This window comes from Vigna umbellata, chromosome 7 (assembly GCF_029865625.1).
Source record: "Vigna umbellata cultivar VRB3 chromosome 7, Vumbellata_1.0, whole genome shotgun sequence".
NCBI lineage: Eukaryota > Viridiplantae > Streptophyta > Magnoliopsida > Fabales > Fabaceae > Vigna > Vigna umbellata.
In genome coordinates this window covers 25678666-25705254 of record NC_142171.1, presented here as the reverse complement: position 1 = coordinate 25705254, position 26589 = coordinate 25678666, and the positions used below count along the sequence as shown (strand labels likewise).

The 26589-nt window shown below is 32.2% G+C and overlaps 2 protein-coding genes across 2 annotated transcripts; both read right to left on the bottom strand.

Moving 5' to 3' along the window:
- Positions 1-1303: 1303 nt before the first annotated feature.
- Positions 1304-12341, bottom strand: LOC124826544 (helicase-like transcription factor CHR28). The gene is made up of 12 exons (XM_047299379.2): positions 12223-12341; positions 12050-12152; positions 10029-10203; positions 9304-9953; positions 8605-8676; positions 8451-8528; positions 7462-8359; positions 6554-6684; positions 5347-5568; positions 2582-3175; positions 2134-2343; positions 1304-1717 (listed from the first exon to the last, which is right to left on the bottom strand). The coding sequence occupies exons 3-12, from the start codon at positions 10126-10128 to the stop codon at positions 1613-1615; spliced, it is 3060 nt and encodes a 1019-aa protein (XP_047155335.2). The 5' UTR covers positions 10129-10203; positions 12050-12152; positions 12223-12341; the 3' UTR covers positions 1304-1612.
- An 8665-nt stretch (positions 12342-21006) lies between these two features.
- LOC148195573 (patatin-17-like) lies at positions 21007-22923 on the bottom strand. The gene is made up of 7 exons (XM_088095245.1): positions 22744-22923; positions 22468-22652; positions 22184-22337; positions 21958-22104; positions 21591-21839; positions 21296-21465; positions 21007-21136 (listed from the first exon to the last, which is right to left on the bottom strand). Exons 1-7 carry the CDS (start codon positions 22921-22923, stop codon positions 21007-21009), a joined length of 1215 nt encoding a protein of 404 aa, XP_087951371.1.
- Between the last annotated feature and the right edge of the window lie 3666 nt (positions 22924-26589).

Below are 26589 nucleotides of genomic sequence, written 5' to 3'. Positions count from 1 at the left end.
ACAATAACATCATTAGTAAATGAAAGACAACGTTTCAATAAAAGTAAAAAAAAAATGGTAACATTCATGGTTGGTCATTTGGCCATTGAGCATTTCTATTACACACAATTGCAGTGGCACTAAAGACAAAAAATGCATACAAAATAAATAGTTAATAAGCATGTATTAGACTATCAATTCCCTTAACAAAAATAGTATGTCCAATCAACAAGAAATAAAACATGAATGAATGACACAGCACATGTTCACAGTTCTGCTTCTCCTCTCATTCCTTCTAAGCATCTCCTCTTCCCACAACCAAACTCATTCCAACCCCAAACCCAAAACAACCGTCCAACCAACACCAAACACCCAACACTGTCACTCATTCATCATCAACAAAATCAAAACTAAAACTAGTCCACAGAGACAAAGTTCCCACCTTTAACACTTCCCACCACCACCACCAGACCCGATTCAACGCCCAAAGAAAGCGAGACGCCAGAAGGGTCGCCGCCCTCCTCCGCCTCCTGGCCTCCGGAAAACTCACCTTGGACTTGGAGGCATTCGGGTCGGATGTGGTCTCGGGTATGGAATAGGGAAGCGGAGAGTACTTTGTCAGAATCGGAACCAATACGTGGTCATAGACTCAGGCAGCGACATTATATGGGTCCAATGCGAACCCTGCACCCAATGCAGCCACGTGGACAACGCCGGCTGCCACGAGGGATGCTGCCGCTACGAAATCTCCTACGGAGACGGGTCCTACACAAAAAGGGAACATTCGCTCTTGAAACACTCACCTTGGGACGAACCCTGATCCGAAACGTGGCAATCGGGCACCGCAACCAGGGAATGTTCGTTGGCGACGCTGGGCTTTTGGGCCTCCGGGATGGGCCCATGTCCTACACAAAGGGAAATGATTTAACTTCACTACCGATGGGTGGACATTGCTGACATCTTTTTCTGTTTTTTTTCCTTTTTCTTTCACATATAGAGATTCCCCAGTGTGAAGACTGGTAGAGCAATTGGATGATGAGGGAAGGGGAGCCACCACCAAACCATCAATAGGTCTCTGTTCTCTGCATTTTGTTGGGACCTCAGATTATTAGCACCAAATTCAGCCTTACATGTTTCCATTCACGTCAATGTCAAGTACATAAATAAGGTGTTTAATAAAAATTCTAAATTTTGCAAACAGTAATGATATTCATTTAAAGTTTTGAATTTGTTCTAAAATAAGAGTCCACATTGAGTGGGTCAATCTATACAGCTCGACCCACAGTATAATCAGTAATTCAAATCTAGCTAGAAAACTGTACACTGCAACAAAAGGTCATATTTTCATAAACCATATTATAATTTAATAAGAATATTTACAGACGGCCTTCAGCTATATAATAGCATGGAGGACAAAATTGCCCTTGTGGGCTTCAAAACAGATTAAATTACCACTTGGATCAACCAAGCCTCTCCTACCAAATTTTGCAAAGGGTGTAAGCAGGCACCAAAAAAAGTCATACCCTCCTTCAGAACAACCATTCCAACTCCATGCCAAATCGCCCAAAACAAACCAAAACTTCAAATTATCCATCCGTCATATGAGAAGAAGAAGCAAGGAGAGGTCTTGAGTCTAGACCATGAAGAGATATTTCAGATCATCCACTGTAAGGCGAGTTCCAGACCCACCAGCATGGTCTTCCCCAAAAGCAGATGCAACCATTTTTCTCTTTTCTTCCTGCCAATGGTACAACACAAGAACACTGGGAATTTATTTGACAGATACATTCTATCTTCATCTCAATCACACAAACTCCCCCCTCCCATATATATCAAAGCCTACTCGATAAATAACCTTTTTTTTTAAGAAAATATCACTTCATGTGCTAACTTCCCCTTAACTTTTTACAAGATTGACTTTTCTCCTTGAACCACAATAGAACTTCTGTTAATTTCGCAAGTCCAATTTTGTTTAATGAATAACAAAAGTAAGCAATATTAAAAGGAGGTTAAAGGTGAAAGCGAAAACAACTAGGGACTTGTAAAGTCCGATTGGCTGCTAAACATCACTCCTGCTCACCTAAATCCGAAATGGCCACCATGCATGAACTCATTTTGGCACATATAAGAAAATTAAACTGACGGATATTGTACCTGAAGAGACAGTATCCGATCTTCAACGGTATCTTTTATAGTAATCCTTGTCACAGTAACAGGACGAGTTTGTCCAATTCTATGGGCTCGATCAATAGCTTGATCTTCAGTAGTTGGATTCCACCAAAGATCCAAAAGAATAACATGACAAGCAGCAACCATATTCAAACCAAGGTTTCCCGCCTTTAGTGACATCAGCATGACAGTTATCTGAAACAAATTTCAATTAGTCAGCCAATTGAAACACTTAAAACACAGTAGATAATCGAAGTCCAAGTAATAGCAAAATATACCGATTAAAATTGTAACAACATGATTGATATAGCCATTAAGAGGATTAAATTTCATACCACTTCATCTACTATCGATAGTTTCTCATATTGCTTTATCCCATTTATTGATTCGCATATAAAAGTTACAGCTATAACAATGTTGGGAAGGGCCTAACCTCAGGTTCAGAATTGAAATCCCTAACAGCTTTGTCCCTTGCACCCAGAGTCATCCTACCATCAAGTCTCCTGTACACTATACCATATTGACACAATGATGTCTCAACTAAATCCAACATGCTAGTCCACTGGGAAAAAACTATAGCCTTTATCGATCCTTCGGTTGTAGACCCTGAATACTTTCTCGTGTGTTTTGCAACCCTAGCCTCTGAATCACTGTCATCAACATCTAGATCAACAGAAGACGACGGCGAATTTCTACAACATCCAGAGTTCTGTAAGTCAGAATTGGATATTTTCACGTTACAATTTGACTGCAAAACCTCAAGAACAGCTTTGATTTTAGATGAAATGTAATCATCCCGCTGCACTTGCGAATAATCACTAAGATGTGAATTTGAAGAACTAGAAGTGCCTCCCTCATCAGAGATACAACTTTTCAAAGTAACTTTGGAGAAAACAAGATCATCACCGATTGTTTCTTTACAATTAACAGCAGGGCAAGTATTATCATCACCAGACAAATATTCCTGTACACATTCATAACAGAAGACATGGCCACACATGGTAATAACAGGGCGATCAGGGTGATCCTGTTGAAATCATAGAGCATATCAGCCAGAGCCATTATTGACATCAAATCACCACTTACCACCCATTATAACAGGTTAAATGAGTAATCAAAATCTAAAAATTACTTGAAGTATGTAGGGAAATAAAGAACTATGTTAGTGATACCAATCACACAAATCACATTCTCATCATCACCTCCATTTGTAATTATTAAACTCTCTAAAAAAAGAAATACAAAGATGCTGAAATGAATAAACATATTTTGAACATATTTTTTCCTAATCAATATGGAGATGTTGATGATATTTTTATCCCAATAATCTGTTATTTATATTACTCTCTCAAGTCGGTAAATAAAGATCCATCATTTCCAACTTATTTACAAGATCCTAGAATCTATCCTGAAGTAGCTCATTAATGTAAGTGTCTGCTATTTGTTATCCCATATCATGTCGTATTGGATTGTCGGTAATAGTCATGTATCTCCTCCTTCAAACATGAGAATCATCCAAGTTTCTTCTACCCTTACAATGAAATTACTTTTGGTAGACGAGGTAATTTTTCGTTCCCCTAAGATTTGTAGGTTTATTGGGTGGGTCATATTCATGTAGGAATTTAAAGATTTTACCTCACGGCTTCAGCATGTGTGGTGACATCTATTTTGTATATCCTCAAATTTTGGTGCTAATGATTTAGTTCAATCCACAACCCATTCAAAGTTCTATAATATTCCAATGCAGAGAGGGAAACACGTTAAGAATTAAACACCCTACTCTCGCAATCTCATAGCATGCAACAAATCCTTCTTCAAAGAAAAAGTATTATTCAAGTCATCACATATCCCTTTAGCAAAGAAATCACAAAATTAGAGACATTGGACATCAACCCTCCACCATTTTCTAATCTTGACTGTCCCTTGAGAATCCTCTAAATGTACTGCAATGTGATGAACTTTACCACAAACAGTGAAAGAATCACATGACAAAGAAGACTTGTTTGACACAAAATGAAAACTCATATTTACTCTGATCAGAGCCAAAAGGGAAGCCAGTACCCCGTGGAATAGGCTCAGGACATGACCCTGTCTGTAAAGGCAGGGGTGAGTGACCATCAAAAAGCAAGGGGCTTGGGCTACACACGCCGGTACTAATAGGGCATGTGACAACATTTGGCAACTCTGTCGGCAAAACAGTTGTCTACATTGTGATCGCCAATATGAGTTGCACCTTTCTAGGCTGCCATTAACCTCAACAACAACAGAGGCAGGGCAGACACCAGCTGTGTCAATGGGTTAAGTGGTAGCGGAAACAGAACTCACAATATGGGGAGCCCTAATACCAACTTGAACTGTGTAGGGCAATAGAGAATTACTTTATTGACAATAATCAAACAAATTACATTTTCATCCCCTTTATTTGTAACAATCAAACTTAAACTAATTAAACAAAAATAAGCTTAAATGAATATGAATATTCTAGAGACTTCTTATCATAATCAATATGGAGATATTCAAGGTATTTTTATCCTAATAATTCTCTACTACCAACAAAATTCAACTAAGCAATTATGATAAATGTCACATAGATACAACATTCAATCAATAAAATATAGTACCACTAAAAAGCAGATAATATCCTTGTATAATATCTCTCCATCTCAATGAACTTTTCTTTTATCAACAAAAATGTCAGTTGCATGAAAAAATAATACTGAGACACGGATAACAGCAGTAAACTTAAGATTAAAAACAATTAGGTGTGAAATGCATTGAGATGCAATTGACAGTTGTGGATGTTTTCCTGCACTACTAAAACATCTTTAAATAGAAAAGCATTTCCCTAAAACTATTTCTTATTTGTTTGGGATAATAAACATGTCTATTTTTGAAAAACCAACAACTTTTGCTAAACTCATAACTATATTCACATTACTTAAATAGAACACAGGTGTTCAACTTAACCCAATTTAGTAAACAAACAACGTCCATGGGAAGTGCAAAATGCACCATACTCCTAAAAAAATACCCATACAAATTTCAGTTAAAAGTCCACTTCCAAATGTTAAAAATCGCACAATATAGGAAGAAAACACCATAACTTATATAAGATATAACCAAAAGGATCTAGAGTACCATCATATTCATAACAAATGACACAAATACCAAAAAATATAGCATCTGAACTTAACTCACATTGCAAACATGACAGATAGTAAAGGTTGCATCCAAACAACTAAACAGATTAATCAGCAATTCCCTTGGAAGAGTTTTTGCCATTTCAACAGAATCCTTCCCAACAGGATCAGAATCAATATCTTTAACAAGACGTGGATGATCACAAGCCTGTCGGAGACGTAAGAGCATTAAAAGAATATTAGCATAGTTTTGATTGACTGTCCCAGCAGCAGCATATGCCTACAAAGCACGAGCTTTAAGTGTCAGATCCACAATACTTCAGAAATATAAAAATCAAATGAACCAAAATAATTCTATAATTTACACAAATGTATGCTACATTTTGATAAATTAGATACAAAGAATGATATGGGAAATTTAAAAACCCCACCAACCCAGCACTTCTTATATATTAAGTGTATGACAACCCATAACTGATTCACCCATGCAACAAGGTGGGGAATCTGACAGAAATGCACTTATCAGGCTTTTAATAAGTACAAAACTGAAGCTTCTGCCTGTTTATGGAAGTAAAACAATTTAGTAATCATGCAAGATTTAAGAAAATCACCAATGAAATTATATTAATTGCATAATCATATGCATTTCAGAACTAGTTATTAAAAGACTCAACAGCTACATTAATTTAAAATTTTACCATTAAAAATATCCTATACCTGAGTGCTCTAAACATATGATCAAACAGTATGTGATGTGTGCTATCCAAGGTATTTGTGTTATGTTCTAGTTTCTTAAATAGGATGTGTGATGGACTTGATTCATTCTATTAGCTTGTTAGAATTTCGAGAATATACACACATATACATACACACAAAATACCAAATGTATTGGAATATCTTAATGTTATTTTAGAACATCTATAAGAAATAATCTGACATCAATTTTGTTAAACACCACAGAAGAGAGAAACATTGAGATGAAACCGTGTTTCTAAGACAGCACAAAGTGCAATATTTATATTGAGAAAAGAAATACAATAAATAAAGAAGAGTTTATATCCTCTAATAACAAATATATGATACGGAATAAATTAAACTGTCCCTAATGATACATATCTAATCTAGATATTCTTGATTTTATAATTATAACACTACCCCTCAACTTGAAGCATATAAGCCATTTATAGATGTTGCACTTAAAAGAAACAAAAAAGTATAATTACAAAAAGTCTTGGTATTAATATAAACCAATTTGAAGAACTAACATTAAATTGATTGCGTGAGTCTGATTCCAACTTAGTATAGAAGGCTCGCTCCTCAATGGAGAAATCCACTTTACTGAGCTCAATTGTTTTAGGAGGCAAATTGATTATTGGCTTCCCATCAAGCAAAGTTCCTAGACAAATGCAATAAATTGATGTTATATAACAGAAAAGACCAATACTCATACTATATTTGACTATAAATCAAAGGGAAATTCGCCTCAAATACACAAATCAAAACCTAGATGGCTGAAATGTTCTGTCCACACCCTAAAACAAATAATATTACATTCATAATCAAACATAAAGAAAAAGGATTAAGTTATTACATTCTACACAGTGGGAATGGTAATAGAAATTGGGATGAGTTCGGTAAATAAAAGGAATAATTCCATCATATAAAAACATCTGAAAATCTTCCAAAAAATGTAAACAGACTGACAATGCAATATTATGCACAGACTATACTTTAATTGTAAATAAATTAAATTCACTAATCCAGCAGCAATGAAGGAAAAGTATCCTAGCAGATCTGCTTTTATGTTATGGTCTTTGATTAAATCCCTGTGTGATCCTGCATTGGCAGGTCATCCGAAAACTACCCAATATAAGCCCACGTAGCTAACTTACAGTGGAGCAAGTTAAGAGAAAAAAAGATTTCCCAAAAAACAGTTTTTTAATATGCTATAGAAGGGCTTGCAACACTACACCAAAGTGGCTACCTTTCTTGATGCAGGAATAAGTAGTCCCCTTATCAGATGAAGTGAGAAACCAAAACTGACATCTAGACTTAAGTAGAGATCAATGAGAATTTAGCAATGAGACTGAAAACCCATACCACCGGCAAAAAGGTAAACATGTACAACCCATCGTCAATTGGTGCATGAGAAATCAGAATATAGTAAATTCACCTTTTGTACGACGTAGCATTATGGCCCTTAAAACTGCTTGAAGTTTCTTGTAACCTTGAATGGAATCTCGGGATATAGGAACCTTTATGGTGTTGTAGAATGATTTATATACAGCATAAGGATCATACTTCAGGAATCTAAAGTAGCTATACAAATCATCAATAGTATTTTGAATAGGTGTTCCAGATAAGCACCACCTTCTTTTGGCTCTAAGGCTGCAGCAAGCTCTAGCCACCTGAGTTCTGTGATTTTTTATTGTTTGAGCCTCATCTAGAATAACCCTAAACCAACCTACTTTTGCAAGAGGACCAGAACCACATTCCGTAGAACTGTCAATTCCTTTTCTACCCTTTTTACCCTTCTTATTTCCGTTAAATTGTTTTTTCCTTTTTTTAACAGAAAACTCAGAAGATAACCCAAATCTTTCCCCATTTTTGTCCTCAATATCGTCATCCTCAACTAATGGTTGCTTAGGAACTTCATTAGTCACAATAGAGTATGTTGTTAGAACCACATCAAATTTTGCAAGTTCAACATGATTCTTAGTCCTACTGCCCCCATGATAAACTAAAACAGAAAGCTTTTCATCTCCAACTTTCTCATCAAGTTCCCTGGCCCACTGTCGCATAACACTGGCAGGGCAGACAACTAGGGTACCAGCAGCTGGCCTTTTTCTACCAGGTGTCTGTGTTGAACTGCTAGGTTCTCTACTAGGAAACAAATCATCAGCTTCCATACTATTTTTATGCTTTTCCACATCTATACCACCATTGTCATCATCGTCATCCAAATTCAAAGCTTCAGTTTTATGATTGAACACATCATCTGTTTTTGATTTTGACTGTAATGACCTCAATGCCAGAATGAGGGAAATCATTGATACTGTCTTTCCAAGACCCTGCTTGAACAAGGTTTTCATAGTCAGGTAACAATAATCTGAATTAAAGATAAAGTGCTGTAGCTTAAAAAAATTATCACCAAACATTGACCTGATCATCAGCCAAAATCCCCCCCAAGCAATGCAAACTTTTGGTTTCCCTCTGAAGCATCCAAGCCAATGCAATTTTCTGAAATATAAAGTACTCAGAAATAAATGGTCCAGAACAGAAATAATAAAAGAAATTGAATACACAATCCAGATACCTGATGTCTCAGAAGAGAGACAGACAATACACCAGCAGGTAAGTCATATTCTGTTTTAGGTTGACTGATATCCTGTGATAACCAAATTCACAATTGACAATTATGATTCTCTACGAGTACAACACATACTGATGCGAGCACTGAAAAAGAAAATTTGAAGCAGCTTCCACAAATCACATTGATGTAGGACAAACATCAATAAAGCATAAGATTAAACACTAAACCAAGTGAAACTCAACATTTGGCTTAACTGTTTTACTTTAGAACTAATTGTCCGTTCCACACTAACTATTGTTGTGGGGTGTTACTTCATTTAGAGTATGTTTGGTAGAGGTGAGAGAAAAAGGTAAGATAGAAAAAAGCAGGTAGATTGGAAATAGATGAGAAATAAAGTGAGCATTAGAGGTGTTTGTTTGAAGAAAAATAGAAAGGGAATAGGAGAGGGAAAGAGAGATGGGTAGAAATAGGTGAGAAATAGTAGATCCCACGAATTTCCCAATCAGTCAACTTTGACAACCCATCACATACAAGTCCTAAACACAGATTCAAACTCAAGTAAATATTTTTCATAAAACTTGAGATAAAATATGTCAACTAGTTGATTTCTGCTCAAACTAACAGAGTGATTATCTTCTTCATACAACTTTAAGAATTTAAGGTGTTAAATATACAAACACAATGATAAACATCATGTAATACCTGTAATGCTGCCTCATAAATAAGTCTCTCGTCATTTTCGGCAGACCTTTCATCACCTATTCCAGAACGATATGCAGATTCACTATATGTGACATTCAAAGTTTGTGGAGTTATGGCCTTTCCAAGCACCAAAGATGATGGAAGAATCCTGTTCCCACCATTTTGATACAATAAATGACCTTCGTCATAGCCCCTGATAAAACTATCACGAATGTAGGCCCTATCACCGGATATGCTAGGCCCTATTCCCTGGCGACGATTCTTATATGTATCATGAAGATGACTATTGTCTGTGCTATCTTTTAAGTTGCTTAATCGGATGTCTGGTGCATATAAAGGAGAAGGAAGAGCCCTTGTTACAGAAGGCTGAAGAGTTGAAGGAAGGGTCCTCTTGAAAGCTTGATGAGATGACATTTTCTCATAATCTGCACCATGAGACTTTGAAATTCGGGAATTAACTGGTTGTTGCGGACTTGTATTTCCATTCTGAGCATGGTATGAAGGTTCATCTCTTCGCACAATTCTGTGGTTTAGTGCATTGGTACTGGACACAGGTAGTGTAAGAGGTTTGCTTTGTGAATGATTATACAAACTAGAAGAACTTAGGTTTGAACTATTAGCCCCTGTTGAAGTATGCCGCCGACCATAATCTGCATATATTATTGCAGGTATGATGATTACTACAAATTATATATCACAAGGGAGCTTTACTAAAGATCACGCACCTGAACTCCTTTCATTAGTTGTTGGAAGAGTTCTCTTTTGAACATCTATCTCCTCCAACTCATCATCATCTGACGAACTAATAATATATATCTCATCCATGAAATTGTAATAACAATATATCTTCCCTCAGCCACCCTAGAATCTACAAACAGAACCATAAAAAGTTGTGCCAACCTGCAGTCATAAAGTTTCATGAATATCCAACTCCACATGACAACACACGATAAAGCCATAGGTACCAGTTACCAGATACCCATACATAGATAAATAACCCTCTAAAATCACTATAACAGGAAGCACACTGACCACTAATTTGAATATACTGCAAACTAAAAATGTGTACTACTCCATGCAAATATAAAATACTAAAAAAAAAATAAAAACAAAATTAAAGAAACTCAAGATAAATAGTCACGGTTTGCAAACAATCACAATCAACGTATGAGCAATAAGAACATGTTAATGAAGTAAAAAAGAAAATAAGGAAAATGATGGTGAAATTAATAGAAAAAAGAACATGACAAATTAGATGGAAAAAAAAACGTGGCTGTAAATATAAAGGAAGAAAAAACTAACTCAGTATAAAAGTAGTCCTAAAAGGTGGGAAGGAATAGAGTCAGAAAAGAGGTAGGTTATGTAGAATACTTCCCCCGAAAATACCCAAACAAAGTTCAGGGTGTATAAATGGATTTCTGGAGTCAAAATATATCATGATAGAGCCACAACACAATGCAAAAAGACACTTTTGTGGCTACTAATGCAGCCATTATGACTACTGTTAGAAACCACTGCATCAATTGACCACTATAGATAAGCCTTCCCAAAATGAAAACACCTTCCCTCAGATACTCAACTGTTCTATACACCTTTGCTATTAAATCAAATACTCAACTGCCCATAAGCATTTATCCTGTAGCAAACCACACAAGGGTACACCTTGAGTTCTATATAATTTCTACTTTTTTCCGACAAACAAATGCAATTAAGATATTATAAAAATGTGGTAACAATCTCATTATTCCTTTTACATGTAAATCCAACCAGTAAAGGGGAGCGGGTAAGAAAAAGAAAGTATAACACGACATAAATATCACTATATTATAAGGGCAACCTGTGAAATAAGTGTTGAAGCAAATGAGTTCCACTAACAAAACTCTTACAGATAAAAATGATGATAATTTTATTGGCAGAAGATAATAGATATCGCAAAATAGTTAACAATATTATTACTTAGATTGAAGTACAAAATATCCAGAGCAACTTTCCTCTATTTTCATTGAATATGAGTAAGAAAATGCACCCAATAAAGTATTAACAGCTCCATTGCAAATGAAGTATGAACTAAGATGTATCAATGAGGATAAGCACGCGGTTAGATCTTTTAAGTGAAGAGAATACTAAAGATTATTAAAATAACTTTTGCAAATTCATAGACCTACGCAACTCTTTGGTCCAAATTGTATGTTACTTTCATTTTATCTCATCCTTCCATCCCTCTTAAAAGATCTTTCCAACAAACTACCAATTAAATTCACAAGTAGAGTTCAAATTCAAACAATCACTGAAATACCTAAATTTTTCCCTCCAGGTAAAAAACATAAAATTAAGTAATACCAAAATCAAATCCTTTCTCTTCCTTCTATCTATTAGTGTTCCACCCTATCATCAATCAATTAAACAAAAGTACATCACCAATGAAATTCACAATAAACCGAAACTAAAAGAAAATTGTAACTACCATACACACTGCCATTCTATATAAACAATCAAACAGAACTGCTCTCTCACATTAAAACGACCAAGTTCATGTATTTCCACTATTTAAGAAATCCATGCCCCAAGCGACAGCAACAATTGTAAAAGAAGACCAACGAAAATAAAAATCCGAGGCAGATCAACCACATTGCACAGGGAAGAGCGAACCAAAATTCAAAAAGCGTGCAAAACCACCAAAACCTCAACCATTGGGGAAAAATAAAAGGTAAGAATATAAAATTGCTAGAGAGTAATTGAGGGTTGCCTTTTGAGTTGAGAAATGCGTGAAAAGGAAACGATCTTTGGAGAAGAAATTGAAGAACGCAGTAGAGCATTCACAGAGACTAGGGTTCTCCCTAGTTTTGCACCTAAAACCAGCAATCGACAGTAAGAGAGGATCAAAACGACATAGGTTGAAGATAGTTTGAGTTCACTTACGCAAAATCTGAGAAAAACACGGAATGAGAAATTGCAGTTCCTACTTCCTTCAGGTTCCAATTCTTTCCCTCTTTCAAAGTATCTGTATACTTCAACTTTGACCTTTACCACTGTAATCTCATTTGTAAGTTAAGTTGTTGTGATTTACTTCATCGCTAATTTATATATATTAATTTATAATTAATGAAACCAATTTATTAAATAACTTTTTGTTTAAAGATTTATTTTTTATCATACAAATACATTAATCTATTAACACAACAAAGATTTCACACATTTATAAAATAATAAAAGCAGTTATAAGTATTTACTGATACAATAAAGATAAAATTATACGATAAAAAAAATAGGAGTCCATCACTAAAATATGTATACCAAATCAATTATCAAAATTGATATCCTGAAAATCAGGATTTTTAATATTTAGTTTTAGTGGTTTATGTACCAAATATAAAGTGAATACTTCCATATCAGAATAAAGGGTAAAGTAATATAAGAAAATATATAACATGGCATAGATAATTTATGGTAACTCTTCATGCTTTAACAAGTGCATTATAATTTAATTTTTTTTTATGAATTTATGTTGATTTTATGTTGTATATAAGTTACATTGATTTTATTGTTTTGTATTATATTAAAAAATAAAAATATTTTAAAATATCAATATCAATGTAGTTTTAAAAATATGACAAATGGACATTAAACAAAACGATATAAAAAAATAGTTGAGAAACCCAATTTTTGAAACATTTTGTTTGATATTACTTTCACCCGTTATCTATTTATAATAGACTGAACACAAATGGACATAAAATAGATAGTGTTAATTATTAGCATATGACTCAATTATTAAAACTGATATTTAAGAGAATAACATAATTAGCAGTTAGTTTATTTAAACATTAGTTTGTATGTTTTAAATTTATAATTTTTTATTTCTCACAACTTAATATTGTAACATAAATTATGTACACAATTATTGAAACAAAAGAACTTTTGTCAAAGGTAAAATTTCATCATTAATTCATATGATCACAAAAATAATTAACGTACCATTTTTAATATATAATTTTAATTAAAATCATATTTTAATTATACATAGTGCATAATTCAATCAGCACATTAAAGCGTCATGTAGTTATTCTTACGTTTAATTTGCAAATAAATAATGGCTTAAACATAAAAAAAGAATGTCTGTCACTTATATATAGAAGATTAATTTAAGAGAAAGAAAGGAATCCGAAAACCTTTGTAATAGATTTTATATATGATTAATCTCCCTCTTACTATATAAGCGTTTATTTATAAAAAAAAAAATATAAATATAATCTATTCGTTATCTAATTTTATATGGAAGTTTTGAAATAATATTTTCTGCATTGAGATCGAAAATAGTTCATTTTGCTTCACGTTAATAAAAATATTTTTATTATAGGAAACTTATTTTTATTATTATCACTATGTATAAAGATATTTATCATAATAAAATCAGAAATACATTATACCAATATCCCACAATGATTAACATTAATTCATAAATGTATAATAGCAATTTGAAAAATGTCTAAAACAGTATACCATCTCTTTCAATAAAACACAATTTTTTATTGGGACAACCAATTAAAATAGGTTTAATACATCATTTATTCCCTAGTTTTGGGGTTTGATTCAAAATGGTCCTACCTTTTGAAAAAATTCAGTAAGACTCCATATTTTGTTTAAAAGTGTTCAATTCGGTCCTTTTCGTGGACGTCGTTAGAAACATAACGGTGCAGATGCCACTGTGGCCAAATCTGAGTGAGTTGTTGTGTTGGATGATTATGTGGCACTGTGAAGTGAATTGGTGGAAATATTTTAAAAAAATAAACTGACGTAAATTGGGTGGTAGGTTTAAGTGTGGGTTAAAGCAAAATTACTCTTATCTAAGACTAATTTGGCCATTTTTGGGTTCAACATTGTGCTGCAAGTGGTTTTCTATTGAGTGTTGGGTGGTGATTCCTTCAAAGTGAAATTGGAACAGCGTACATGCATGAGGTAAGTGGTCCTAATCTGAGGAGAAAATGCAAAATAAGATAGCAAAATATCACAGAAAAGCTGAGGAGAGGAAGACATCAGCATAGGCTAAGAGAGGCACAAAAGTAACCAGGGTTTTGGAGATTGCCAACCTCATGAGGGCAGTTGGAAGAGCACCTACCAAAAGATCTTTCTATTAATAAATGTTATACTTTGAAATCACATTTGTAAACAAATATGACCAAAAAGAGAAACATAGAAAGGGAAAATATCATGGCATAATAGATGACATAGTGTGGTGGTGAGAGTCCCTTTTCCTTTTGAATTTAACTTAAAGGGTTAAAGAGATGCAATATAAAGAAAAAAGAAGATATGGGAGTGTATATTATCATCTTATATTATATACAAACCAATTAGAGTGTTTCTGAGCGATTGATTAGTGCATTAGAATTTATAGACATGATTAGTAAATTAAGAATAAGTTATTTAAAAAGGGAAAAGATTAGACATGTGACTACTTTGTAGACCAGAGAAAACAGTGGAAACAATTTTCGTCTTTGTGTTTTTGTATTTGGAGGGTGAATCTCCAGTGGAAGGCAATTCTCACCAATACTGATCTAGAAAATGATTGAGTGTCTACATGAAATGCATTGTCATACAGCAGATAACATTGCAGACATATGATAGAAGTCACATAACAGTTTATATGTATGGTATATATATGAATAAAAATATTAGAATAAAAATAAAAATAATAGCATTATATAGCAAATAAATCCATTCCGCTTATCATCACTTCTTCTCAATGTTACTAAAACCCAATATAGTATTGAACTCGTGGAATTATTGGAACAATAAATCCCTAATTGAATTAAATACATGAATTAATATAAATTATGAGTGTGCATAAACACATGCGATAGCACTATAGTGGGTATTTAAAAAACACTGGTGTAATTGAAATATTCAAGAAAATGGACCCTAGGCAAGGCTTCAAAGGATATATTTCTGTTTTTATGCAGAAAATGGTTTATTATTTGATAAAGCAACTAGATCCATGATACACTACATTCCAAAATAAATAGTAATAAGTCAATGAACATTACAAAAGATGTTCATGTTTTTCAAACCTTTTCTTGGTTAGAAGGGGTATACAAAATCAATCTGGTGGAACCGTTACAAAATTGTTATGGGAGAGTGATGTACTTGCAAATCCTCCCTCAATCCTTAGACCATTGCTGAAATCTTACTAATGAACTATAGCAGTTCCAGATTATTTCTGTTCCCACAGGTCCAACAAAGTTCATCTTTTAGTAGATCCAAATTTGCATAAATTTCCCTACTTTGGGGTTGTGGAAGGTGTTGCCGTCGATTGGGAAGAAATAGGTGGTGACGGTGGCGGTGGCCGTACTGCAACTTCAAGTGTCTCTCTTGTAATCAAAATAAGGAACAAAAAGTAATGTGTCACCTACATTACGTCATTTTTAATTTTTTAAAATATTTAACACTGCAACGTATTTATCAAATTTCATAGCTCAGTCAGGTTTGGCCACGGTGGCACTTGCACCGTTAGATTTTTAACGGCGTGAATGAAAATAACCGGATTGAACATTTTTTAACAAATTATGGGACCTTATTGAACCTTTTTAAAAGATAGGATCATTTTGAACCAAACCCATAACAGTATGGACCAAATGATGTATTAAACCATTAAAATAAAAGTGAATGATTTTTAATTTATTATTATAAATTATTATAATAACACTTTGTTTTGGATATAGGATCTCAGGTGTAGGATCGAGGTCAGCGTCTAACATTTAGATAATAATTTAAAGGATCCAAATGATATCCTTTGCTTCTAATTTTTTATATTTATTTGTCCATTCAGAAACCTCTATAAAAGATGCTTCAATGCTAAAGTTGGTTCAACATTTAACGATTCAAATATTAATGTCATAGTAAATGCAAAATCACTTATCTCCTTAATTTAAACCTATATTTATAGATTTTGGAGTGGGCATTTTTTTAGCAATGGCCTAATTGCGATCTAATTGGTGGTAATCACATTTTACTTTAAGTTATTCAGCATTAGAGTTAAACTCTCTGTCAATTGACCATTTAGTTCGTCTTTATGGTTGTCTGGTCACGAGGATGGTTTGTGGAGGAGTCCGACTAACGATTGACTGTCTAGTTTGTTGTTGATCGGACGATCATACGATACACATGCCTCCTAAGTCTGAGCTTGTCATGACAGATGAAGGGGTTTGCAATAAGATGGGGCTTCTTTCTTTCGATCTTTTATGAAGTAGCCTCGACCCTAGTCACTTGTTTGGTTAGCCTTTGGACCATTCAATTAAGTGGTTAACAATTTTCAAAAATTTCAAATATTACCATTGAGGTAAAGACGTATGGCACTTCGAGTCTTACGACAATCAGAATTCACAAAGTCTGATGTTGAGAGTTGTTGGATATCCAACGGTTGAGGATGATTGATAGGGAGCTTCCTTTTGGATATAAATACAAGTGGCCTTGCTTGTCATTTTCACCTTTGCCTTCAACTTTTCTTTGCCAACGATTGTTTAACTCTTCTTTATCTTTTAGGTAATAATGACAATTGTTGATTTATCATCGTTTTCTGCATTTTTCCTTGTTTTATGTTGTCAATGGTTGTTTTGCTCCTTTCCTCTTGGGTTTCTAGCCTATGCTTCGCTACCACTCAAAGGTATGGTAAGGGCGCTCAACACTCACGTTCCAAAGAACCTCTGTTTGATGCACGCTCAACAGCCTGTTTGAGGCGCTCAACACCAATGACTTAGGGCAAATTGGCCCTGGCCCTTCTGTGCTGTCCATTTTTTATGTTTTTCTGTGTTTGCATTTTATTTTGAATATTTCTTGTTTTCTAACTCGTGTACATATGTGTGTATACTTATTTTGTTAAACCTTTCTCTAGTTACTTACCTGGAAATACTACGTTTGCTCTGAATGTCTTTTTTACATAATGGCATCTTCCTCTTGTTTTAAAAGGATCAAAATAACCACTAGCTAGCCCTCAAGGGGTCAAAAGAAGAAGAAGAGATTTTACTCCCATCGTTTCCTCACCAAGGAACATGAAAAGAAATTTGCTTTGGTGCAAAACTGAAGATTACTTATGGAGAGAACGAAAGCTTTGAAGCTTGGGGAGGTATCGGAATTTATGCAGGAATTTCTCAAAAGAGGTTGAACAACTTAGGAGCCTACCCTTCCCCTACCAACAATGAAATAATAAAAAAATTTTATGCAAATGCAAGAACTTACTCTGATGAAGTTGAGCCTCCATTGAGTTATGCGTAGAGGAAACATGTTCCTTTTGATGTAGAGGCAATTAACTCTTTTTCTGGCACAAATTTGCAAATGGGCGACAATATATGTTAGTATACCCAATTAGTTAAAGAAAAAGCTAATTTTGGAGAGATTGAGAGAGTAGTTTGTCAACCAAGGGGTGCCTTTCAAAGAAGCAAACAACAATAGTCTGTCCATATCAAGAGATTTGTTCTTACCCCGGTGAATAAGTTTTAAACAATGTTGATTCTTGCTAACCTCTCTGCTTGCTTTCATGTCTCTAACATCACCTTGGGTCGGCCTCTCATCCTATACAACATCATTTGTGGGAAATATGTGGATGTAGGCTAACTTATTCTAAGGAGATATGCTAGTGCGCTCATGCTTCTGGTACAAAACCTCTTGTTCGACACCCTTCCTTAGTCAGTCATCTTTGTCAGCTAACAAGGGTGAATGTCTTCATCCCTCCTTTCGACCGACATCATCGAACAATTGATGTAACTGAGCCTGATGAGGAGGAAGATGACTATAACTTTGACGGGAGTGGAGAAAATATTTCTTAAGTTGTAGCTGGAGACTCTTTTGCAGGATTCTTTTTGTGGATAGACTTGAGTTTTAATTTCATGCTTTATTTTTTTTTAATTCTAGTTTTAATTGTGGAACTCTTTTTAACTTGTTCGGTGGATAGTTTTGTTGCATTTGGTTTAATGACTTAAGTGAATGATATGTATGTTTGATTTGATTGAAAATCTTTTATGCTTGCTTTTTACTATTATGAGTTTTTCTTTAAAAATTTGATTGAGATGATGTTGATTGAGCTTGTTAAGCATAAATTGTGGTTGCTCTTATTTATCCTAACTTTGATGGATGCATTGTTTTTATTGTGATCAATACTCATGACCTTGTGTTTGACAAATTTTGAAACCTTGAGTAAACTTGTGAGATATTGTGGCTTAGAATTTTTGTTGAATGTTATCACTTTGGAGTCACAATTGATTTTTCTTGCGTTTCTCTCTTTGAACCATTCACTTGCATGTTACATATGATCAATGTCATATTTTTCTTTTACCTCTTCTACAATATTTATCCAAAAAGGAAAGTTTTCTCATTCTTGAAACCTTGAGCTAAATTAAAAGTTCTTGACCACCATACCTTAAGTTAAGAAGAGATAAAATTCAAGATTAGGGAAGAAGTTCAAGTTTGGGGGAGTTCATGTAAAAAGGGAGCATTGAAATAACAACAAAAGAAAGAAGAAGAAAGAAAAAAAAAAGAGAAAGAAAAAAGAGTTTAATGAACGAAAGTTTGGAGATAAGTTGGGAAGGGTATATTTGGTTTTGAGTAAAAGAGAAATCTATGTTATATCATGATTTTATTTGTTTGTTCTCTTAGCTCAAGGTGCTTTGTATCTATAAAGTCTAAGTTTTCTTAAAACCATGCCACAATACAAGTCACAAAAGTTCTTGTGATGGTAACTTGCTTGTAAATGTTAATTTTTATCATTATCTAAGCCACATTTTATTCACAAAATCAATTTTTCTCTAACTTGTAACTTAATCATCACTTTTATTTTGCTTTTATAAATACCTTTATTTTGGGCTACATTTATTAATTTATATCTCTAATTTTGTATCTTATTTTGTAATAGGAAAATCCTCAACCAAATTGGAGAGCTTGGCAACCTAATCAAGAAGAACATAAAAAATGGGAGATTCTAAAGTACAGGTAGCTCAAGGTGTGTTATTTGAGTTATTTTAAATCTTAGACTTTTATTTTATTTCATTTTTAAAGACTTATTTTATTTTTATAATAAAAAGATTATAAAATTAAAAACGAAAAATGATTTTTTTTTGTGTTTTTAAAGGTAGGAGTATTTGTATGATCGTTCGTCCGCATCATACTAATACGTAATATTTTTTTTTCTAAATAATTAAATAGTATTTTAAAATGTATGAGTACAAATGTATGAATACTCGTGTGATGTCCTAATAGTTAATACCTTTATTTTTTACAAATATGCCAAAATTCTTAAAAGAATATAAAATCTTCAAAAACTAAAAACATTAACATTTTCAACGAACAATATTTTCATTGAGAACTACGTGATCCTAAGTTTTTCATCATAAATAAAGATATGTAGGAGCAATGTTAATCTTTGTCGAATTCACTTCCAAAAAAAAACAAATCCAAAATAATTTTGTAACAGTTTCTTATGAACTAGGTAACCCTTAAGGTGAATCCTTGTTAGGCCAAAAACATATTTTTGTTTCTTTAGAGTGTTATTTTGGAGAAAATTAAACATTTTTTAGAACCACATCAACTTCATATATTTAATTAAAGATACTGCTTTCTCGATAAATGTAATAGATTACTAATATCTTATTTTTGCGTAAGTGACTCCTGAACTCAAAATTTGATTTTCATAAATATGTCTTATTTTATGATTTTTCATAATTTTTCTAAAACAAATTATGGTGACTATAACAAAAAATCTTTTTTTAAATTTGTTATTTTTATGATTCCTTCGTCTTATGATTTTGGTTGCAATTATCTCAATTATTTTACCAAATATTATACATGAATAAAAAATTTATTTAAATACTATGTTGCTCCAATTATTTAAATAATATTTTTTCTAATTATAATTTTTTTTAAAGAGTCAATCTCTGAAGTTAAATTGAAAAGAAATTGGTTGAAAGAAAGTTGAATTCTCTGTTAAATTTTTTTATATTTCAATTAAAGAAGAAGAATAAACGATTACTATCCTGAAAAGTTTGAAAATGTTCTTTATAATCATTGATTAATTTATAAATAGTACTATTTGTTACTAATATGATGAGTTGATTTTTCTAGTATATATATATATATATATATATATATATATATATATATATATATATATATATATATATATATATATATATATATATATATATATATATATTGGTCTTCACTTAAATATTAAAATTTTATTAGTACGTATCATAAAAATTAAAGATATAAAATAAGCTAACAATGGCAACGAAGATATATTTTTATTTTTTGTAATATTGCAAAATCAAAAGAGTTTACAGAAAAGGAACATTAAACATAAATTTATAATATTATTTTTATTTTGATTTTAAAATGGGAAGTAACCATTTCAACTTTTCAATAACCAATTAGTAGTTCAGGTGACATGAGGTCTCCATTTTTTTTTTCTTATCAGTAAAAAAAATATAAAATAAGATAATTGAATTCTCTCAAAGTCATACAAACAAAGTAAAATATACATATAATCAATCTCCATATTATGTAATGATAGATCGGGACTCATAAGCTAAATAAATATATAAAGAACTTCTTAAAATTAACATGGAACCTTTTTATTTATAATAGGAAAATGCTTGGTACACTATTAATGGTTCTAGTGTATTATTATATAGATATTACAACAAGGTCATATAATTGACATTAAATATGTATGTTCTTTTGGAATGCCCAATCTGCTTGAGCAAGGGTTACAAGAAATGGTCTTCCTCCTTTTTCCATATATTTGCTTCTACGACGACGTTGTCTTTCTCCATGCAAAATATCAGCAATCCTTCACAAAATTATAAAACCAAAACAGAATTCGATATTATATATAATTGAATCGAAAAATACAGCATAATTGAAGCCTCAATCACTGTAGGTTTTAGCCATTAAAATTATAAATAATAAATAAATAAATTAAAAGGTTATTTGTTCTTTTTCTTTTCACCTGTCAAGAGCTTGAGCATATGTTTCTAAGCCTTCTTCTAAATCAAAAGTATCCAAATTAAACGTCACCATTTTTTTCTTTAACAGTTGTTTTCCAGTCTCTTCAAGACCGTCCAAGCTTGCTTTTGTAACATTAACTGGGTCGGAGAGATCAGGATTCAAGTCGTATTCCTGCCATTCATTACCTTATTCATCAACTTATTATCCAAAACTTTATGAATATGGAATAAAAAGTATTTAGTTAAAGTTAAATGTAATTAGTTTAATATTTTGTTGTAATGAAAAGAAATATTTACTTGGACTCGAAGGTAGGTATTGCGAGATTGAAAACCTGAGAAGATTGAAGAAAGATAGTATTCAGTGATTGCTGTATAAGCACGACCTTGAAAATTGGTATCAATAACAGCCCATGTTTGTTTCGGCCATGTGGCAGCCTGGTCAGCATCAAAAGTCTCCTCAATTTTTGTTGCTCCAGTCCCCAAAGACAACACTAGAATTTCAGGATCCTCATTCTGCTGTAGCACTTCACTCACTGCTATTTGTGTCTGCTCATATTAAACATAACATTCTTAAACTTCATACATACATCATATGGTATATCTATATAGGTATATGCATGCATGGAGGATAAATCATAACCTTATATCTACTAAATTAACTTACGGGATTCACAGCTGCTTCACCACCATCAACCAAATTGAACTCAACACCATTATTCTCAAAATAGTAAGGTGGGAACTGAGTGGGTGCAGTTGAAGTGGATATGCATATATCCGACAAGAAGGCATTTAAGTAGGGAACCTTCTCAAGCTGCATCAGAAAAAACATTATATTAATTCGTTTTTGGAGTTTAATGTAGGAAGAAATATATGCATATGCTGCATATAACCTTGTAGCTTGAGAATACAAATGGCTTTTGTTTCTTGATATCGAAAGCTGGGATTACAAGATTGGTCAATGCTTCACCAACTCGTGTTTCCTTCAATGCTTCACTAGCTGCGCCATGTAAACCCTCTCCGTCGAACAGGGGACCGTTTCCTGGTCTGCATGTTAAGATTGTTGTTTCACTTTATTATGACAGTTCCATCTAATTATTGACACATTAATTACGAATTAAGACAAAATAGATAGAGTTAATCTGCATTAACAACTCTAATATTGATATTATTGTACCTAGATGGGTTGAATATACGAGGGCCATTTAGTTTGTAGAAGTCTACTATCTGTGCAGGAGTATAAGCAGGACGAGTAGGATCGTCAAGGCTTGGGGTGGCTAACATGGCTGTTGTGATTGAACCAGTGCTGGTTCCTCCCATCACATCAAAGTAATCTGCTAAATCTGCTTTTGGATCCTTAGCCTGCAACTCAACAAAATTCAAATTAACCTCGTTAACATCATTCATTCACGCCATTTCAAATTCTTACGTAGTATTAGCAATAATAATGAACCTTAAGAGCCTTGTCTAAGTAATCAAGAACTGTTGCTGGAATGATGGCCTTGATACCCCCACCATCAATGCTCAGAATTGTTATCAGTTTTCCATTGTTGGACGGAGGCTGCTTTTGGGCACTGAATCCACCAATCAGTTGCCCAGCAAAGATTAACACAAAGAAAACCAAACGAGCCATTAATGGCTTCCAAAGGTATAATGTAGAATTAGTAGAGAGAGAGAGAGTGGTGTGTGTTTTGTGCAGAAATGTTAAGTTTATATTTATAGATATATTTGAAGGATGCATGGATATACTGTGTTTCGGAAAAACCTAGTAGGGACTATTTTACGCATGAAAATCGTGCTGCAAAAGGGTAGACCTCCTGGTCCAGCTTTTGAGTACGTGCTGGGAGGAATGACATGATGTTTTTCTATGTAACATTATTATTATCTGACCTACATTTGATCTGGGGTAGTAGTGAGAAGGGAGAAGATAAGATAGAAAAAGAAAAGAATACGAGAATGTTAGGCTCTTTTGAATTGTTGGATGAAAGGAAAGTGAGCGAATTTGAACTAAATTTCACTGAAAAATTTATATTCAATATATATTATATAATAAATTACTAATAAATTCTTGGTGGTATAATTGTGTATATAAAATAAATAATTTTTAACTAAATTAGGTAAGTAAAGAAAAAAACATTTATATCTAAATTAATCTTAGTTGACATTAAATTATGTCGTCGACGTTCAATCTTAGTTCAACTTGTTTTAATTTTTTTGTCTACACTCTATTTTTTTTTTGGTTTTGGTTTGACTCAACTCAAATTTAGGTTTCAGTCTGACTTGGTTTGACCTTCCGTTTGGGTCGATTTTTGGTTAGGGTTCAACTTGGTTTGACCTTAGTTTAAATTGATTTGGTTTGATTTTCGACCTAGACTCACTTAATTAGATTTTTGATCCGATGATCTTTCTTGACCTTTCATTAGTGTTGGTAGATATATCTCAACTTTTGACTCATACAAATTCTTCTTAAAGTTCGATTCCACTCGTATTGATTGAACTTTAAGTCTAATTTAACTTTGTTGTGCTTTTTTCAGTCTAAGCAAGACTAAGTTTTTAGTCTTAATCAATTTGATTGAGTCTTTAACCTAAACTCATTTGGCTCCACTCAATGTGTAGAATGAAAAGTAATAAAAATTTTATAATTTTTAAAATATTTAAAATTATTTTATTTTATTCATTTGAATTACTTTCCAAAATTTATTAAATTTCAATTGTTTTAATTATTTTATCTAAAAAAATCATTTTACCTCATCCACACAAATTTTCTATTTCATAACAAAACTATATAAACTATAATTAAATATATTTACAATTTCATCAGTTATTGTTTTTGTGATTCATCACTCTAGACCTTTATTTGTGTGTTCTTTATCTGAATTTTGATTTGCCTCGACTTTGATTCCAAGCCTTTTGGTTACTCTTCCTCTAATTTTTAGTATTCCGCTAAACCAAAATTAAAATTGGAAGTCCCAAACGTTTTGCATTGTTACAGTATTAACGATTAGTTATTAATAATTGTTTCAGTTAAAAATTATATTAACTAGCTATTAGAACAAAATAAAATATTTTAATTAATGTCTATTTAATTTATTTTTATATTTATTAATGTTAAGTTTAGAGTAAAGTAGAATTATTTGTTTAACTTTTTTATCAGTCTAATTGACCTACGTTTGATTTATTTTTAACATTTATTGAAATTAATATAAACTTAATTCATCAAGTTAAATTTATTTTTTAATATTTATTAAAGCTAGTATTTTGTGTACTTTAATTTTCTATTACTTAAATTTAGTTTACACAAGTTTAATTTATTTTTAATATTTATTAAATTAATCATTTTATTTCTTACTATTTATATTAGTATATATAGACTTAATCAATTCAGGTCTAATTTATTAGAGCTAATTAGAATATATTTCTTTTTTTAAATTTTATTATGAGTTTATGTGACTTGAATATTAAAATACTTATATTTATTTTTAATATTTCCTCGTACTCACAATCCACGTGACTAAATTTGCGCATCGTGAGTACGATGTCTGTCAATCAATACTTACAAATCTTTATTTTTCTTTAAAAATAAAATAGGATCACATCATCGAAACTTATTCATATTTCTATCTTTATAAATGATTTGTTCTTTCTGACAAACTTTTTTAATTATTGACGGTTGACACTCAATAATTCATCTATAATTTTCTTGAAATGAAACATTAAATAAAAAAAATAAACATGAAGGGATAACACTAAACCTATGTAAAAAAATACAAAGCAAATTTTTATAAAAATTTAAATACAACAAAACATAGAAAGTTGAATCTTGTTAAGAATAAAACTCAAACTAATAAAAAAAATAAAGATGTTCAATCCATTTGAAATCAATTCTATTATCAATTCCACAAATAACAAGTTTACGAGACAAAATATTTTCTTTTTATAAATTTAAAAAATCTTGGTTATCATCTACTTACAAAGTTATGTTGAGTTAGAAGTTTCCAATTACGAGTCTAAAAAGTTTAACCTAATTAAATTCATTTTGTTTCACCATTTAATTTGAGGAGAAATGGATCTTTTAAGTTAAAATATGTCCAAATAATGTAAAATATAATCTTGAGAGAGAAAAAAGAGAATTTTTTGGTAGAAATTCTATTGCATACTTACTATAAAAAACAATGATTCTTACTTTGTTCATCGTTGGATTTGACTAAAATTTTGATAGCATGTTAGCGGTGTAAGGTTGTTTATTCTAACCCTTGAGATCGTCAATTCAAGGTCTGAGGTTAGAGATCTCAATTCTTTAGAGTAGCTTTATATTTTGGTTTTTATTTTCTTTGTTCTTCATATTTGAGAGAATTATTACACTCACTGATTATAAATATATGTTTGTGCTTTTGATTTGACTTTGTCGTACCTATGCTTGATTTTAGTGGAGTTTAATTTATTGGCTTGTTCTTGTGGACTTTTACTTCTCACATTGGAAGGGCTTTTTCACGTTAAAAATATTGCTGTTTTTTTTTTATGATTATTGTTGGCATTTTATTTTATTGTTCTTCCTCATAGAATTTTACAAGTTTGGGAGGATTTTTTCCACTACCACTACAACAAAATTGGTAATTAGCTAGGAAAATTAGTGAGGAAAAATATTTCTCACTAATTTCTCGTTTTAAATAACGACAAAAAATATTGTAGCTAATTTGAAGCTAATTAACTATGATTTGATAAATGTATGTTGTTACGATAGTAATTTCTCGAAAAAAATTTAATATTTTTAGCTACGAAATAATTTTGTCAGTAATCCGTAGTTAACAAATGAAACTTATATTTAGCGATCAAATAATATCCAATCTATTCTCTCGCAAATTTATATATATACAAAAAATTTCACAAAATTAGATTAAAAAGGAATAATCTCTTAAAGAAATTTAATCAATAATGTGTTATAAAACTATTGTTGATATATTTTGTTATTGTTAGCAACAAAGGTTGAATTGGAGGCAAAAGAGTTTTGATGATGAAGCTGACCTTGGGATTGAAGATTAGCAAAACTGTTATCATATTAAAGCTTTTATTTTTAACTATTTGTAATTTTATTCTAGATTAACTTTTGTATTTTAGACTTATTTTTGTCAAGATTACAACAAGGCAAAGAGAGCTCAAAAAACACTCGATTACCACTTGGGATAATCGATTATTCTAGAAGAACAACTCCTTTAATGGCTTGTAGATAATTAATTATCACTTGAGATAATCAATTATCTCAGGAAAAATACTTTGAAAACGTTCGTAGATAATCGATTAT

Excerpts from the sequence above, each read along its gene's own strand:
- LOC124826544 (XM_047299379.2), bottom strand. The coding sequence starts at position 10,128 with ATGGATGAGATATATATTATTAGTTCGTCAGATGATGATGAGTTGGAG. Across the intron at positions 8,529-8,604 it reads TCTCTCTTCTGAGACATCAG|AAAATTGCATTGGCTTGGAT; the intron begins GTATCTGGATTG and ends TTTATATTTCAG. Across the intron at positions 6,685-7,461 it reads AATGCTACGTCGTACAAAAG|GAACTTTGCTTGATGGGAAG; the intron begins GTGAATTTACTA and ends GCATTTGTCTAG.
- LOC148195573 (XM_088095245.1), bottom strand. The coding sequence starts at position 22,923 with ATGGCTCGTTTGGTTTTCTTTGTGTTAATCTTTGCTGGGCAACTGATT. Across the intron at positions 22,338-22,467 it reads CGTATATTCAACCCATCTAG|ACCAGGAAACGGTCCCCTGT; the intron begins GTACAATAATAT and ends CTTAACATGCAG. Across the intron at positions 21,840-21,957 it reads GTGAAGCAGCTGTGAATCCC|ACACAAATAGCAGTGAGTGA; the intron begins GTAAGTTAATTT and ends TAATATGAGCAG.